The 15,556-nt window shown below is 42.8% G+C and overlaps 1 protein-coding gene across 2 annotated transcripts in view; it reads left to right on the top strand.

Moving 5' to 3' along the window:
- Window positions 1-7,311, top strand: part of LOC134224212 (putative transcription factor SOX-15) — a 344,461-nt gene extending 337,150 nt beyond the window's left edge. For both annotated transcript variants that reach the window (XM_062703513.1, XM_062703512.1), the window contains one exon: window positions 5,336-7,311. In XM_062703513.1, coding sequence (XP_062559497.1) covers window positions 5,336-7,137 — 1,802 coding nt within the window. In that variant the 3' untranslated portion in view covers window positions 7,138-7,311. The remainder of the gene's footprint in view (window positions 1-5,335) is intronic.
- Window positions 7,312-15,556: the final 8,245 nt, after the last annotated feature.

Here is a 15,556-nt window from a genome sequence, read left to right as displayed (position 1 = left end):
AGGATTCTCCGGGTATGTGACCGCAGCAACAACCCCACCTTCAAGAATCTACGGCTCCACGCACCCGTGTGGTCTTTATCGTCGCCGCCGTTGCCCCATTGCAGCACAATCATTGATTGCTGGAGGGGGGACCAAGACCACAGATCGCATATTTTTTTTTTTTCGCACCATTTCAAGTGAAGGCGGATAGTGGAAGGTCATAAATTATTGCAAGTTTTGTTTCTTTGGTGGCTCGCTGCGGCAGCGACAGCACACCACCACGAAAAGAACGGACGGATGGAAGCTGTAAATTATATCTTGCGCACAGTTAGTGGTACGTACGAGGCCGTTTCGCACCCGGTCGGATTAAATCAAGTGTTTGTGCCTTATTCCAGCATTGCCGTTTGCCGCCGGACGACGGCGTAGACTTTGTGGCACAATCAGCCACCGCGAATGGGTGAACTGTGCTGCGCTGGAGATGGCGACCGACTCAAGGGGCAAAACTAATTAATCTGCCTTGGAAATCTCATTTCCACACAATTTCAAAACATGCGACTGCCAACTAGGTCGAATGAATTTGTTTTGGTTCTACACGAAGTGTGCGCCAGCCATCAACGCGCCGGAGCCAGAGGTGGAACACGTTCATGCAAATGTTAAGCTTCCATTACTCACTGCTCGAAGAGCGCAGAGACGTTTATTTGTTCATTGGGGTCCGATGTATACAATCCATCAAATGTGAGTTTTTCTGATTTTTAAGGGATACAGCTTGATCTAGATCACACTTGCCATTCTTGACAGACAACCATCTGCAGATCATCGCGAGTTTGCAGTGAGCAGTCTGGCTGATCAAAGAACCTTATATAACATTCACATGGGCTATGAACCATTCCACCGATTCGTTTAACTTTTAGTTAAAATTTGACACTTCGATGGTTATTTTCCCATCGTGGTTAAAATTTTACTCCGAAACCGAAGTTTCGGATAGCAGAACAAAGGGAACCGAAGCGACAATCTTTATCTTGTAACTAAAATATCTTTTATTCACATCCACAGATCATTTATAATGTTTACACATCAAATTTCGTTTCCAAAAACCAGCCAAATTTGGTGAACTATTATGTGTTGTATTTGCGGTAAATTTTCTATGTAACCCTTAGAACAATCTAGAATTCACTGTCAGCCTACTGAGGTTAAATTTCAGTATGCTGGTACATATTTCAAATGCTGACTACGATTGAATTTCAAACTCGTTATTTATCTTTTTTATTGATTATTGTCATTTGAAAACATTTTAGTTTATATCTTTATTTTAATTGTGAAATAAGACATACGTTCTACTACGTTCTATCATTGTAATAAAAAAATGCTAATACTTTTTTAGACTTACTTTATTCCACATTCACCGTCTCTACACTTTTGCTGTTTATTCTGATAAGCAAATTATTTGGAGCTGTTCATCCGAAAACAATTTAATCGTATTCTTTTTTATACAGGCGCATTTGTTTAAATATCTATAACAGCTGTGAATTCATTATTTGTAGCTATAAAGCATTGACGCTGTCCTAAGACTGCTCAGTTAACTCTGTTTAAAACTATTGATTTACTAAACCATTAAAACTAAACCAATATAATCCAAATCCAATCCACATCCTATCCTTATCAAATACAACCAATATCCAATCCAAATCCAATCCAAATCCAATCCAAATCCAATCCAAATCCAATCCAAATCCAATCCAAATCCAATCCAAATCCAATCCAAATCCAATCCAAATCAATCAAATCAATCCAAATCAATCCAAATCCAATCCAAATCAATCCAAATCAATCCAAACCAATCCCAATCCATATCCAATCCAAACCAATCCAAATCCAATCAAATCCAATCCAAACCCAATCAAATCCAATCCAAACCAATCAAATCCAGTCCAAACCAGTCCAAATCCAATCCCAATCCAAATCAATCCAAACCAATCCAGTCAATCCAGTCAATCCAAACCAAATCAAAATCCAATCCAATCCAAATCCAGTCCAATCCAAATCCAATCCCAATCCAAATGCAAACCCAATCCAAATCCAATCCAAATCCAACCCAAATCCAATCCAAACTCAATTAAAATCAATCTAAATCCAGTCAGTTCCAATCCAGGTCAGTCCAAATCCAATCCAAATCCAATCAAATCCAGTCCAAATCAGTCCAGGTCAATCCAAATCAATCCAGTCAATCCAAATCGATCTCAATCCAGTCAAATCCAGTCCAAATCAATCAGGTCAGTCAATCCAGTCAGATCCAAATCAGTCAGTCAGTCTAAATCAGTCCAGATCCAGTCCAAATCGAGTCAAGATCCAGTCCAAATCGATCCAATCCAGTCCAGGTCAGTCCAAACCAAATCCAGTCCAAATCAGTCAGATCTAGTCCAGGTTCAGTCCAAGTCAGTCAATCTAATCAATCAATCCAGATCCAGTCAGATCAGTCCAATCCAGTCAAGTCAATCAGTCAAATCGATCCAAATTCAGTCCGATCCAGTCAAACCAGTCCCAGTCCATATCCAGTCCATCCAGTCAGATCCAGTCCAGATCAGTCCAGGTCCAGTCCAGGTCAGTCAAGCCAGTCAAATCCAGTCAGATCCAAATCGGTCCAAATCCGGTCCAGATCCAATCCCAATCCAGATCCAGTCAGTCCAGTCCAGGTCAAACCAAGTCAAAGATCCAGTCCAAAGATCCGGTCGATCCAGTCAATCCAGTCAATCCCAGTCCAAGTCCAATCCAGATCAATCCAAATCAGTCGAATCCAGTCAGGCTCAATCCAAATCCATTCTGATCAATCCAGTTCCAGTCAAATCCAGTCAAATCAATCCAGATCCAATACAAATACAGTCAAATCCAATCCAAATCCAGTCCAATCCAGTCAATCCAGTCCAAATCCAGTCAAATCGATCCAGTCAGTCCAAATCGATCCAGATCAATCCAAGTCAGTCCAGTCAATCCAATCCAGTCAAACCAATCAAATCCAGATCAATCCAAATCTAATCAGATCAGTCAGGTTCAGTCCAGATCCAGTCCAGATCTAATCCAGGTCAGTCAGGTCAGTCAGATCGGTCAAATCCAGTCCCAATCAATCCAAATCCAGTCCAGATCCAGTCAGGTTCAGTCCAGATCAGTCCAATCCAGTCCAGATTCAGTCCAAACCAATCCAAATCGGTCAGGTCAGTCCAAATCGAGTCAAATCCAGTCCAGATCCAATCAAATCCAGTCAATCCAAATCCAGTCAGTCCAGATTCAATCCAGGTTCAATCCAGGTCAGTCCAGATCAATCCAAATCCAGTCAAATACAATCAAGTCAATCCAGATCCAATCCAGATCAATCCAAGTCGATCCAGTCAGATCCAAATCCAGTCCAATCAAATCTGGTCAGATCAGTCAGATTCAAGTCCAAATCCAGTCAGGTTCAGTCAGGTCAGTCAGGCTCAGTCCAAATCCAGTCTGGAGTCCAGTCCAGTTCCAGTCCAGGTCAGTCAAATCCGGTCCAAGATCCAGTCAGTCCAGATCAGTCCAGATCCAGTCGATACAGTCCAGATCGGTCAAGATCAGTCCAGATCGATCTAAACCAGTCCAGATCCAGTTAAAGATCCAGTCAGGTCCAGTCAGGTCAAATCCAGTCAGATCCAGTCAGGTCAGTCCAAATCCAGTCAGGCTCAGTCCAGATCAGTCTAGAGTCGGTCAGATCAATCCAGATCCAGTCCAGATCCAAGTCAGTCCAGATCCAGTCCAATTCAGTCCAGATCAGTCAGGCTCAATCCAGATCGATCTAGTCAGTCCAGTTCAGTCAGATCCAGTCAGTCCAGATCAGTCCAGATCCAATCCAAATCCAGTCGATCCAGTCAGATCGGTCAGATCCAGTCCAAGTCAATCAGATCCAGTCAGATCAGTCCAGATCCAGTCAGAGTCAGTCAGGTCCAGTTCAAGATCCAGTCCAGGTCAGTCAAATCCAGGTCAGTCCAGATCAGTCAGGCTCAGTCAAGATCCAGTCTGATCCAGTCCAGTTCCAGTCGATCAGTCAGTCCAGATCAGGTCCAAGTCCAATCCAGTCCAGAATCCAGTCCAGATCCAGTCAAATCCAGATCCAGTCGATCCAAGTCAAATCCAGTCAAAGATCCAGTCCAATCAGTCCAAGTCAATCCAAGTCCAATCAAGTCAGTCCAATCCAAGTCAGATCCAGTCCAGTCGGTCCAAGTCAGTCCAAATCCAATCCAAATCCAGTCCAGGTCAGTCAAATCCAATCCAGACGATCCAATCCAATCCAAATCAATCAAATCCAGATCCAATCCAAATCAATTCAAATCCAGTCCAAACCAGTCCAAACCAATCAATCCCATCCAAATCTAATCCAAATCCAATCCAAATCCAATCCAAATCCAACCCAAATCCAGTACAAATCCAATCACAATCCAATCCAAATCCAATCCAAATCCAATCCAAATCTAATCCAAATCCAATCCATATCCAATCCAAATCCATTCCAAATCCAATCTAAATCCAAATCCAATGCAAATTCTATCCAATTCCAATCCAAATCCGATCCAAGTCCAAATCCAATCCAAAACCAGTTCCAATGAAGGGATGTGGAGCAATTTTTTCATGATTTGTTCAATCTAACGGAAACTAATTTTTATTCAATTTCTAAAGATCAGTGCATTTGGTACCTGGTGGGTCGCAAGGAATATAAGATTCTGTCAGGTGGGTCGCTTATCCAAAAAGTTTGGGTAACTTCTGATCTAAACAACATAACAGCAAATGGCTACTCGCCGAATCTCACATTTCTGGAGGTCGAGCTTGCAATCTTTAGTCAATAGCCTTTAACTCTTTATACGTCCATTTTTGCCATTTTCTCTTCCTATATGATAGGCTTACCATTTTCTTTTGCAAGTTATATTCTACGGCTTACCTTGATTTTTTGCCATTCTGTTTGTTGTCTGCGGCTTACCTTTTTTTTACCACTGACATATATTCTTTGGCTTCTCATTATTTTTGTTTATGCTTATCATTCTTTTTTTGCCTTATTTCGCTTCTTTTCTTCAATCACATCAAAAAATTTCTTACCTTGTAGAGGAGCAACGAATACACCATTGTCGTAGCCAAACGATTTGTCTACTTTCTCCGTGGAAAACAGGCTGTGGGCGCCGAACAATCAGCGTTCTTCCGCTTCAAGAAACGAACACTGAATTATCTTCATTTATTTTCTATGTCACCCTTCGAAAAATCCAGAATTCCCTGTCAGCCTACTACGATTTAATTTCAAATTTTGGCGATACATTTTGGCTAATCAGACATTTTCTTTTCTCCCATCTTTTTTCAGGAAAAAAGTGGCGCTCTCTGACACCGCAGGACCGCCGGCCGTATGTTGAGGAAGCCGAACGGTTACGGGTGATTCACATGACCGAGCACCCCAACTATAAATACCGACCGCGTCGTCGGAAGCACACAAAAGCTCGCAGTGGAACCGCTGGTACAAATGGTGCAGTTGGTGGTCAAGTTGGGTCGAACAATACACAATCCAATAATGTGAGTAATTCTTCGCCTAGTGAAATTAACTTCGATGGTGATTCGTCGCAACGGCTGAGCCCTTACAGCTATAACCCACACTACTACTCCGGAGCGAATAACGTATTGAATACGCCCGACTCCAGCCCCACACAGAGTCCCGAACCCATGCCGCCTACCGTTGTTCCAGCTTCGATGGCTGTGAACAGCAGGAAACTTTCCGGTAACTCCGTGGACGTTGGTCAAAAAATGGAAGATGTTTCATCTGCATTACCGACGCCGGAGATGAGTCCACTAGAACTAGAGAAAGAAAGCTACAATGGTCTACACGTGAACCACAGCTACGATGATCTGAAGAGCAAACAAAAGCTAACCTACGAGAGCTATCACAACGTGAAAGCCGAACAAAAACTTCCTGCCACTTTCCCCAACAGTTACGATCATGACAGTGAAATAAAGCGAGAATACAACTCCACTCCATCGTACATGCATTCCGCGACGCCGGAGAAACGGTTCCACTATGAAGCATCTCTATCCAATGGCGTCCACGACAGGAGGAACTACCTTGCACCATGCTCCGGGTCCACGACAACCACCGCCATGGTGAACGGAATGTACGTCATGTGCACGAACCGAAGCATTCTGGATCAGGGTCACATCGTAACAGGAACGTACTTCCCACCGCTAGCCACTTCCGAGGACCACCAAACCCTGGGAACCACTCTTACAACCAGCCATGTGTCACATCTCAGTACAAACAGTAATAGCAGTAGTAGTAATCACAACCTTAGCAATAGCAACCACAGCAACTCCAGCAGCAACATTCCAATCTCCAGTGGCAATAGTCTGAATAAAACCAGCAATGGCTTGGTTAGCAGTGCACACCTCGGTGGTAGCCCAGGACATAACCAACTCGTGCAGCAATCTGCTCAGCCCAGTGGACTAACAGCGGAACAGATTAACAGTTATTACGGCGTCAACTCACTCCCATCTGGGTTGCCGGCCTACTCGTACGCTTACAAAGACTACGGCATAACTTACGAATCATCGCCGATGGGTCAGGACGAAATGGACTCCCGAGAGCTGGACAAATACCTAAAATACCCGGATAGCAACCACAACTTCAACAGTTATGAGTCGTACCACCACAGCGGTGCGATCTATGGCCACGCACAAGCAACCTCGGACTATTACAACTACCACCAGCAAAACGCCACCCTCCTGGCTCAGCAGCAACAGCAACAACAGCAGCAGCAGCAGTCCCAGCAACAGCTTTCCTTGGGATCGTCATCACCGGCAGGTAGCACCCCCGGAAGCAACTCCAGCTCCAGCGGCAAGTTGGACGGATCGATGGTAGGTGGTTCTGGGTCCGGTGGACACTTACCGACAACACCGGTGGCACTGTACGCACTACCTCTGCAGCACCCTCAACTGGCGGCGGCACAGCAACAACACCAGCCGCAACAGCAGCAACACCCCCACCAACAGCAGGTACACCTGGCGCATGGGCCCAATGCGCACGGGATGACCGATATTTACGTGACCAGTGAGCAGCTGAAGGACGACGAGTTTAGTAATATTTTGGCAGGCGTGAGGAAAACTTGCTACAGTAACTGAAAGTAGGGGTGACGAGTGGATGTATGGATGATTGTATTGATTATTTGAAGTATATGAAACACTTCAAACTATTTTTTTCGAAAATAGGGTTAATGCGTTTTCAATTTCTATCCCTTACCTCGCTACGATAGATTTATGACCCTTATTTTGATGTTTTGCGAGGTAAGACCTGCCATAGTATTTAATTTGTGACTTTTTTGGTTATGTTTTATGATTTATGATCTTTGTTGGTAAAATCATTCACAAATCTCATTCATCAAGCCCTATGTAACACACATAGGGCTTGATGAATGAGAGTAAAGTTGAGTACTCGCCACAGGCGAGTAAAGTTGTTTTTGAAATTGCATCATTAATCGCAAGCGTATGAAAAATTGTTTACGGGGAAACCGGACACACATGATTCCCACTTTTTGTTTTGGGTATTTTTCGATTTAACATGCATAAATTTATTTTATTTTATTTTATTTTATTTTATTTTATTTAAACGGTTTTAAGAGGACTAGATAAAGAATTTCATCAGTTACTCAAAAACACCATTAAAAGCAATTATTTTTTCATGAAAGTTATCGAAATATCGGTTTTTCTGAAAGATAGAAATATTGGCATTTTCAAAACTTGCGGGAGACTTGATCCACATATCAGGAAGAATTGATCCCTCTATAAGCTAAGCTTTTTTAGGTTCTTTCAAGTCTAATGAATGGTTTATTTTCAAATCCCAACAATTCTTTATAGTCTAACCTTAATGCAGTTGTTTGAAAATAACATATTTTTGATAATAAGTAAGTCAAAAATTTTGGTTCTCGAATAGAGTAACAGGGGCAGATAGCATGTTTGCTTTATGCTTTATGCTAAAAAAACACTCCACTGAAAGACAGTGGCCAAATTATGGCAACCATTGTGTTTCCAAGTTTATCTCTCTTTATGACTGATTCTGTTATGGTACCAAAACTGGATGATCGATGCAAAGATATATTTTTAATTATCCTAATTATCTAAAATTCCTCCTCTAGCGATTCTGGAAAAAATCTATTCAAATGCACTTTATATTACAATATATTAAAATGCAGGGTTATTCGTTCTCCAGGCATTCCAGGGAATCCCGTCCCAGGACTTCAGAGGATTTACTCCTACAGAAATTATGAAGAATTTTTCCACCATGGATTTTAGGGTACTTCGTTCGCCTCCAGACTGTTATTTTTTTTTAATTTTGAGCAAATTCTTCCTCAAGAATCCAGGGAAAATTCTGCTCCATGAATTTTGGAAAACTGATTTTCCCAGTATTCTGAGTTCTCCCGTCTCTAAGTATTCTGGGGAATAGCTTCCCCAGGAGTTCTGAGGACTGACCCCTTTAGAAATTATAAAGATTTCATCCTCCAAAAATTCTAAAGAACTTTGGCCTACCCTTCACCCTTTTCACCAGTTTTCTTGATGATGAGCATGATTGACCGTGCATTTTGTTGTTGCTATTCCGTGATCGATCAGAACAATCGCAATTGCACGGGGAACCAATGGATGGAAGCATGGGATTTGCACTCCAACCTCAATGTGCACAGTCCGAGAGCTCTAGTACTTTGGAAGGTCGATAACGGCGCTGGCCACGTCCTCACGGTCATCGGGGATGGGAAGGAATTGATGATGCAGTTACACGCCCACTGCAAGCCGAGAACACCTCTGCACTCGCCACGAGTTCCTGCGGAATTTATTGGAATCTGGGGGTTTATTCTACAAGAATAGTGGAATATTCTTGCTTTAGGATTTTTGGAGAATATCTCCTGCAGAAACTCAGAAAAAATGCCTTCTAGAAGAATTTCCTCTACAGAAATACTCATTCGGAAAAGATCAGGGCAATTCCTCTCGTACGAATCATGGTGAATCCCTCCCATTTAACTTAACAGGAATTCCTTCCTTAGAATCGTGGAGTAATCCCTACTCCGGGGATCTTCGACAACTCTGGGGAATTTCTCTCCCACAAATAGTGATTGACTCTTCTTCCATGACTTATAGGAAATTTCTTCTTCTTGTATTCTAGGGAAATTCATTCAACAGAACTTCTGGAAAGTTCTTTTAACAAAAATATCTGCCAAATTCTTATCCTTTATTCTTTCAGATTTTTAATTCACCCCAAAATTTCTCATCCAGGAGTTTTAGACATTGCCATATCCGAAAGTTCTGAAGAATGAATAATAAATTTTCTCAGAGTTTACGAATGGGAAGCTTCTGGAATAATTCCTGAAAATTCCTGCTGGAATTATCTCTTCTGTTCTTCTTTGTTGGCATTACATTCACTATTTAAAAATTGCCGCATCGCAGCTTATTATTCATTAAGCACTTCCACAGTTGTTAATTGCGAGGTAGTATCAACAATCAATATGAAACTGGTGATTTTTTCGTGGTTCCAGTTTCGCATGCTCTGAACGGTCTTCGGTACCCAGACATGGAAGCGTCGCTTCAGTACGTAATCTATTAATGCCCCTTCAGATTTTTTTTAGTACTGATGTCATAGCAACATTTTCGTAGATTGTTTTTCCAAACTAAAACAAACTACAAAAATAATAGCCGGTGGAGGCATATACCGATGCAGAAGTGGTGTGTAGTGGCCAGTATCCCGGGCTCTCTGTGAAATTTCCCGTCGTATAAACATTTTACGGTTCACAATTCCGAAGATCCGATGCACCGATCCACACACCGGAATTCATAGATCTTTGAAATGACGCTAACTGGAGGTTTTGACCGATCCTGGGTTGCGATAGTTGACTTACTTACATCAGCATGGATATTCAGAATACAACGTTTTTGCACGAATCACCTGCGAAACGGGTTTGCCTGACGATTAACGTTCTATTAGCATTAAACTAGTCTCATTCCAGGGCGAATCTGGTGTACCTAGTTGGAATCGAGGGGAATGACACAAGTTTTTCCAAGCTGCAAAATCCTAGACAGCCAACAAAGCACGCTCAAAAGGTGCCAACCTTTTTTGCCGGATAAAGCGTCTTTACCAGCTGTAGATTCCGCACACTTTTTCTTGTTTCCAGTTTATTAAACGTTTCAAAACTAGAATGATACAAAGGGTATGAGACAGTGTACCTAGATTATATCGGTTGAACTTACATTTCAGTGACCTTTATTAGTTCTATGGTTCCAGAATCAACTGTTGAATATGCCTAGTAAGGAACTGGAGACATGACATAAATGTAAGAATTGATTCTACGTCTGAAGGATTACACCTCGCTTAGCTAATAATTCACTAGCTTTCAGGTTACAATTTCAGATCACATTAAATACTACTGCGCCGGACTGCCAGTTGCATTCTCTCGTGGCAACACCGGCATTGAAAAACTTCCCATTCTCTTAGGTTGGACTAGCAGTCACTCAACATAACAAACTCTTCTTGCCTGCTCCATGATACATTTTTCCACAATATATATACAAAATAATAACACAAATTGGGGTATTTCGAATCACTTTTGCCTGTCCCGATCATTCTGTTCAACCCCTGTACCTCTATTGGACAACACTGTATTTCCGAGAAGACGAAAACTGCATTACTCACGCGACGGTAAACTAAATTTTACGAGATCTCTTACACTGAAAACAATCTACACGCTCATGCTACTGTTTTCACACGTGAATTTTCACTACTTGAAAAGCATACCAATGTAACGTGTAATTCCAGTTCCATACGTCAAAAACTGAAACGTCCAATGTTATAGAATTCAATGAAGAAACGAAATGAAAAACACGTTAAATATGTATGGCATGCTTTTTCCCAGAATAACAGATGCATCCCGTGTAGTTTTTATCACTTATCAAAAGTAAATATCAATACGATGATACTAATAAAACACTTGCAAGCTGCTGATTTGAATAACACAATTATTTATTTATAAAGAAAAAAATATTTGTTTCCACATTTCACATCCTTAACCTCTATTTTTGTTTGGACAACGCAGTTTTGCGTTAAGTTCTCTGGTACATAGTTCATTTGATTCCGGTTTATTGCTGGGTGTAAGACCATATTGAGGTCGTTCAAATCGCACTATTCAGGAGTTGGCAAATTATAATGTATTTATCTTTTAACAGCGAAAAAAATTGTCCGGTTATGAAGCTTTGAAAAATCTGTAAATTTAATTATGGCATTAGATAAAACTAGATACAATTCATATCAAAACTTACTTCACCTGTACATTTGAAATTGAAGCTTGGTAAACTATCAACTATCGAAAAATAACTATTGAAAAAATAACTTCGTGATTTTATTTAGCTTGTGATTTAACGATCAGTATTCGTCAGTATTCTGAACAGACACTTTTTGTCGGCGTCGTGTTGTTTATATTCACGCACAATTCATGCTATATAGAAGGTGCAACATTTGATGGTGCTCTACAGACATCATGGGCGGGAGAGGGTTAAGTACTTTCCAACCAGAATGAGGATTAGGCCTAGCTTAAGAGCTGCTAAATACTCGACTATAGTTTAAGGTGGTTGAAGTGTGCAAATGCGTGGCTCTGTGGGATTCTCAGGTCGAAGCTGTGATTTATTGCCCAACCCCGAAGATAACTGCCACGTGATTTTAAACAATAGGCCACTATTGTTATAAGTTGATCGTTATGCTACTAGATTGGCCTGTGTCAGTGAATTTCAAGTCCCTTCGATTAAACCAAGCCTCGACCTAGGATAAACCAGATAACATTATGTCTTTGGTACCAAGTTAACCTGATGCCTAATTGTTCACGTCAAACAGGTAACAAACCCGCGTTGACGTGGGTATTATTGTTGAAAATACCGTCACCTATGGTAAACCATCTTTTAGGAGCACGATTGGGTGGGAAAATCCGTTGCGTTGTCCTTGCCTTACGAAACCACCCCGAAACCGACTCGAAGAATGTGCCGCCAGTGCAGTGGCTGTCTACCATCTTTCGATAGTGCGAGAATCAGGAGAATTGCGCACCATCGTCTGATTGAACCTGAGGCTCACCAGCACGTAGCCTATATTGAGTCAATCCACCGGCGGCAAGGCGACGTTGTGATCCGACCGGTAGATTGCCACCGTCGCTCACAACGCAAACTCGCAGCTTCCTTCGAGTCAAACATCGTCTCCTAAGCGACATGGCACGTGTCAGGTCAGCACCATCGCTCCCTTATCCTACTACGTTCTGCATGGTGTTGTTTGGTTTCGAATTCTTTCTGGGTTTCTTTTAGATTGAAGAAGCTGAGTGTTCCAGAGAGTGTCAAGCCTAATACCCGCTCTTATGCAAGAGTCTCCGACCGGAAACGTATCGTGCATCTGCAACCTTCCTTTTTGAAAGTGGTGTTTAAGTAGCTGACGTTGAGAAACCAAACTTCCCCTTACAAGTGCTGGAGAACGCATTTCTTGATTTCCGTTCGGAAGAAAATCCCCGAAGGCTCGGCCAATCACCTATCGATTCAATTCCTCAACCTTTTAGACATTGCAATAAATTCCACAGTTTTAAGCGTTTATCTGAAAACAAATAAAAATATTAATGTTGAAGAAAATTAAAATTATCGTAGAATAGCCGCAAACCACAGGAAAATAATAAATAAACAGTCAGGATGATAACCTTGACAACAGTAGATAATAAGAACAATTCAATTTTTTTGTTGGAGCGTTGCTTTGTTTTACTGGGTACCGAAATCTTAGTACATGGAACCATAAAATAAGTACTAATTTGCTCTGACCCCAACATCTTGATTATTATATCTATGGTAGTATCCTTAAGCAAAACTTTTCATGGCATTCCTGGAAAAATTAAAAATGAGCTCTTGAAGTTCCTGGAGAGGAGGATTTCTGAGAAATTCCTAGAACGATTCATGGAAAAAAAATTCTAGAATTCGGCCGTGCGGTTAGCGACGTCAATCGTCTAGGTGCATGTGCTGTGGAGTGTGGGTTCATGTCACGCCCCGGTAACGAGAAACCTTTTCGTAAAGCGAAAAGTGCTCCACTGGTCCACTATGTGTTGTTTGGTGTGTTCAGTCTGTGCGACCTCTGGTTAAGCTCTTGATAAATTTTCCTGAATTTTTAGAATTCTCCAGAATTTTCAGATGATCTCTTTAGAATTTTATGAGATTTTTGGCAAGCCTTATTCTGAACCAAGTCACCTAAAAAGGAATATTAATCAAAACAAACAACAAAAGTTTTTGCATAGTTTCTCGTCATATTAAAATGTAAAAATTACCAGCGTAGCCAACCCATATTATCTCAGCATCCTATATAAATAGGACAGCTTTTGTGAACATTCAGTGTTCTACACTGAATATAAATGAAGGTTGTCGCCATAGTTCGTCACCCACCGACGTTTGTTTGATGTTTGAAATATTTGATAATTAATTTTAAACCGCGCCGATCTCAGTCGCCGCCTCTGAGTGCAATCCCTGCGTGGCGCCGGCTGAGCCAACGCTGCCATTCGAAAATCGCACTTACGAAGTAGCTGGTTCAAAGTAGATCGTCGTACAGGTCTGGCCGTATTGAACAGTAGATTCAAGAGCACATAACTCTGCTTCAATCTATCTAAGATTAAATATGATGTTGAAATCTCATCCGCAACCCTTACACTAGATGTCGATCCGTTCAACTTTCCACCAATTAGTCATATTAGTTTCGCCGGAAAACCATGTTTTACCATAACCTGCCATAGAGGACATACGAACAGTATATGCTCTGCAGTTTCATCAACACCTGGGCAGTCAGGGCAGACGGGACTCTCCGCGTGCCCAAGTGGTGGTACTGCCGGAAGCAGCCATGTCCTGACAGGAATTGCGTCTGGAGGAAGTGAACTTCCCCATGTGGTCTTTCCACCCAGCTCGATATGTTAGGTATGAGCCGGTGGGTCCACCTACCTTTAGAAGAGTTATCCCACTCGCGCTGCCATCTGGCAACCGAAGTCACCCTGATGCGTTGGCGGGCTCCTCTGGTGTCACGTAGCTCGAAACACTCCTCGTCTTCCCGGATGACCAGCCCGACTGGCATCATGCTCGCAATCACACAGGCTGTATCGTGCGATATCGTGCGTTAGGCAGATATCACTCTGAGACACATCAAGCGGTACGTGCTTTCCAGCTTCCGCAGGTAACTGGTTATCCCCAGAGCTCTCACCCAGGACGGGCCACCGTACATAAGAATAGATACGGCAACGCCTGCCAGTAGCCTACGTCTACTGGCACACACCTTGGAACTGTTGGACATCATCCTCGATAATGCCGCAACAGCAGTTGAAGCCCTCTTGCACGCATAGTCGACATGTCTTGCGGTTGTTGACGATAACCACCTCCGTCTTATGTTGAGCGAGGTGTAGACATCTAGCGCTCATCCAATCCTTCACCGTGCTGATCGTCAGTTTTACCTCGGGAATTGACTCCCCGACCTTCAAGGTTACGTCATCTGCGAAGCCGACGATCTAAACACCAGGAGGGAACTTTAGCTTCAGAACCCTGTGATACATAAGGTTCCATAGTACCATGCCCAGTATTGAACCTTGCGGAACTCCTGAGGTAATAGGCACGCTTCTCTGACCGGCATCGGTATCGTATAATAGTACACGGTTCTGGAAATAGCTTTCCAAAATCCTGTACAGGCCCACCGGCAGGCTAAGCCGGTGTGACGAGAGCGCGTTGGCATCCCGGCTTGCCCTGTTGAATGCGTTCTTCACATTAAGTGTCACTAACGCACAGTATCGAATACCTCGCCTTTTCTGTTGGATCGCTATCTCGGCGGTCCAACGTCCAACGTCCAGCGTCCAACGAGGAATTACCCTTGCGAAAACCGAGCTGATTGCTTGACAGGCCGTTCGTACCCTCTGAGTACGGGATCAGCCTGTTGAGGATGATCTTCTCTAGCAACTCTAACCCGTCGTTTCTATAAGACAGATTGGTCTTTGCGACAATTGGTCGCCTGGCGGCTTCCCGCCCCTCGGCAACAACACCAGTTTCTGTCTTTTCCATATTTCGGGGAATCTACACTCATCTAGGCATCTTTGCATAGCAAGCCTGAACATATTCGGGTTCACTATGATTGTTGCCTTGAGAGCGCTGTTCGGCTTTTTTCGTTACCAGAGATTTGACCACCGCGAGTAAGTCTTCGTTCGTCACAGGAGCCACCATTTCAGCCGCACCCATATTGCCTTGCGGTGCAGGAGACCAGTGACTTATGGCTCGGGACGGGAAGAGTACCTCGATAATCCTCGCCAACCTATCCAGAGACCGTTCGGGGGATGAAGAGCTCCCTTTGGACTTGGCCATCACTATCCTGTAGGCGTCACCCCACGGATTCGCGTTGGCTCCTTCGCATAGGTTGTCGAAATAAGCACTCTTACTACACCTCGAAACACTTCACGGCGGTCCGCTCTTTCATCCTCCGTGCGGGCACGTTGCATCCTTCGTCTAGCCTTGAGGCAGGTTGATCGAA

The sequence above is a fragment of the Armigeres subalbatus genome, chromosome 3, assembly GCF_024139115.2.
Source record: "Armigeres subalbatus isolate Guangzhou_Male chromosome 3, GZ_Asu_2, whole genome shotgun sequence".
Classification (NCBI taxonomy): domain Eukaryota; kingdom Metazoa; phylum Arthropoda; class Insecta; order Diptera; family Culicidae; genus Armigeres; species Armigeres subalbatus.
Note: the sequence above shows the minus strand (reverse complement) of the source record. Positions and strands in the feature narration are given on the sequence as shown.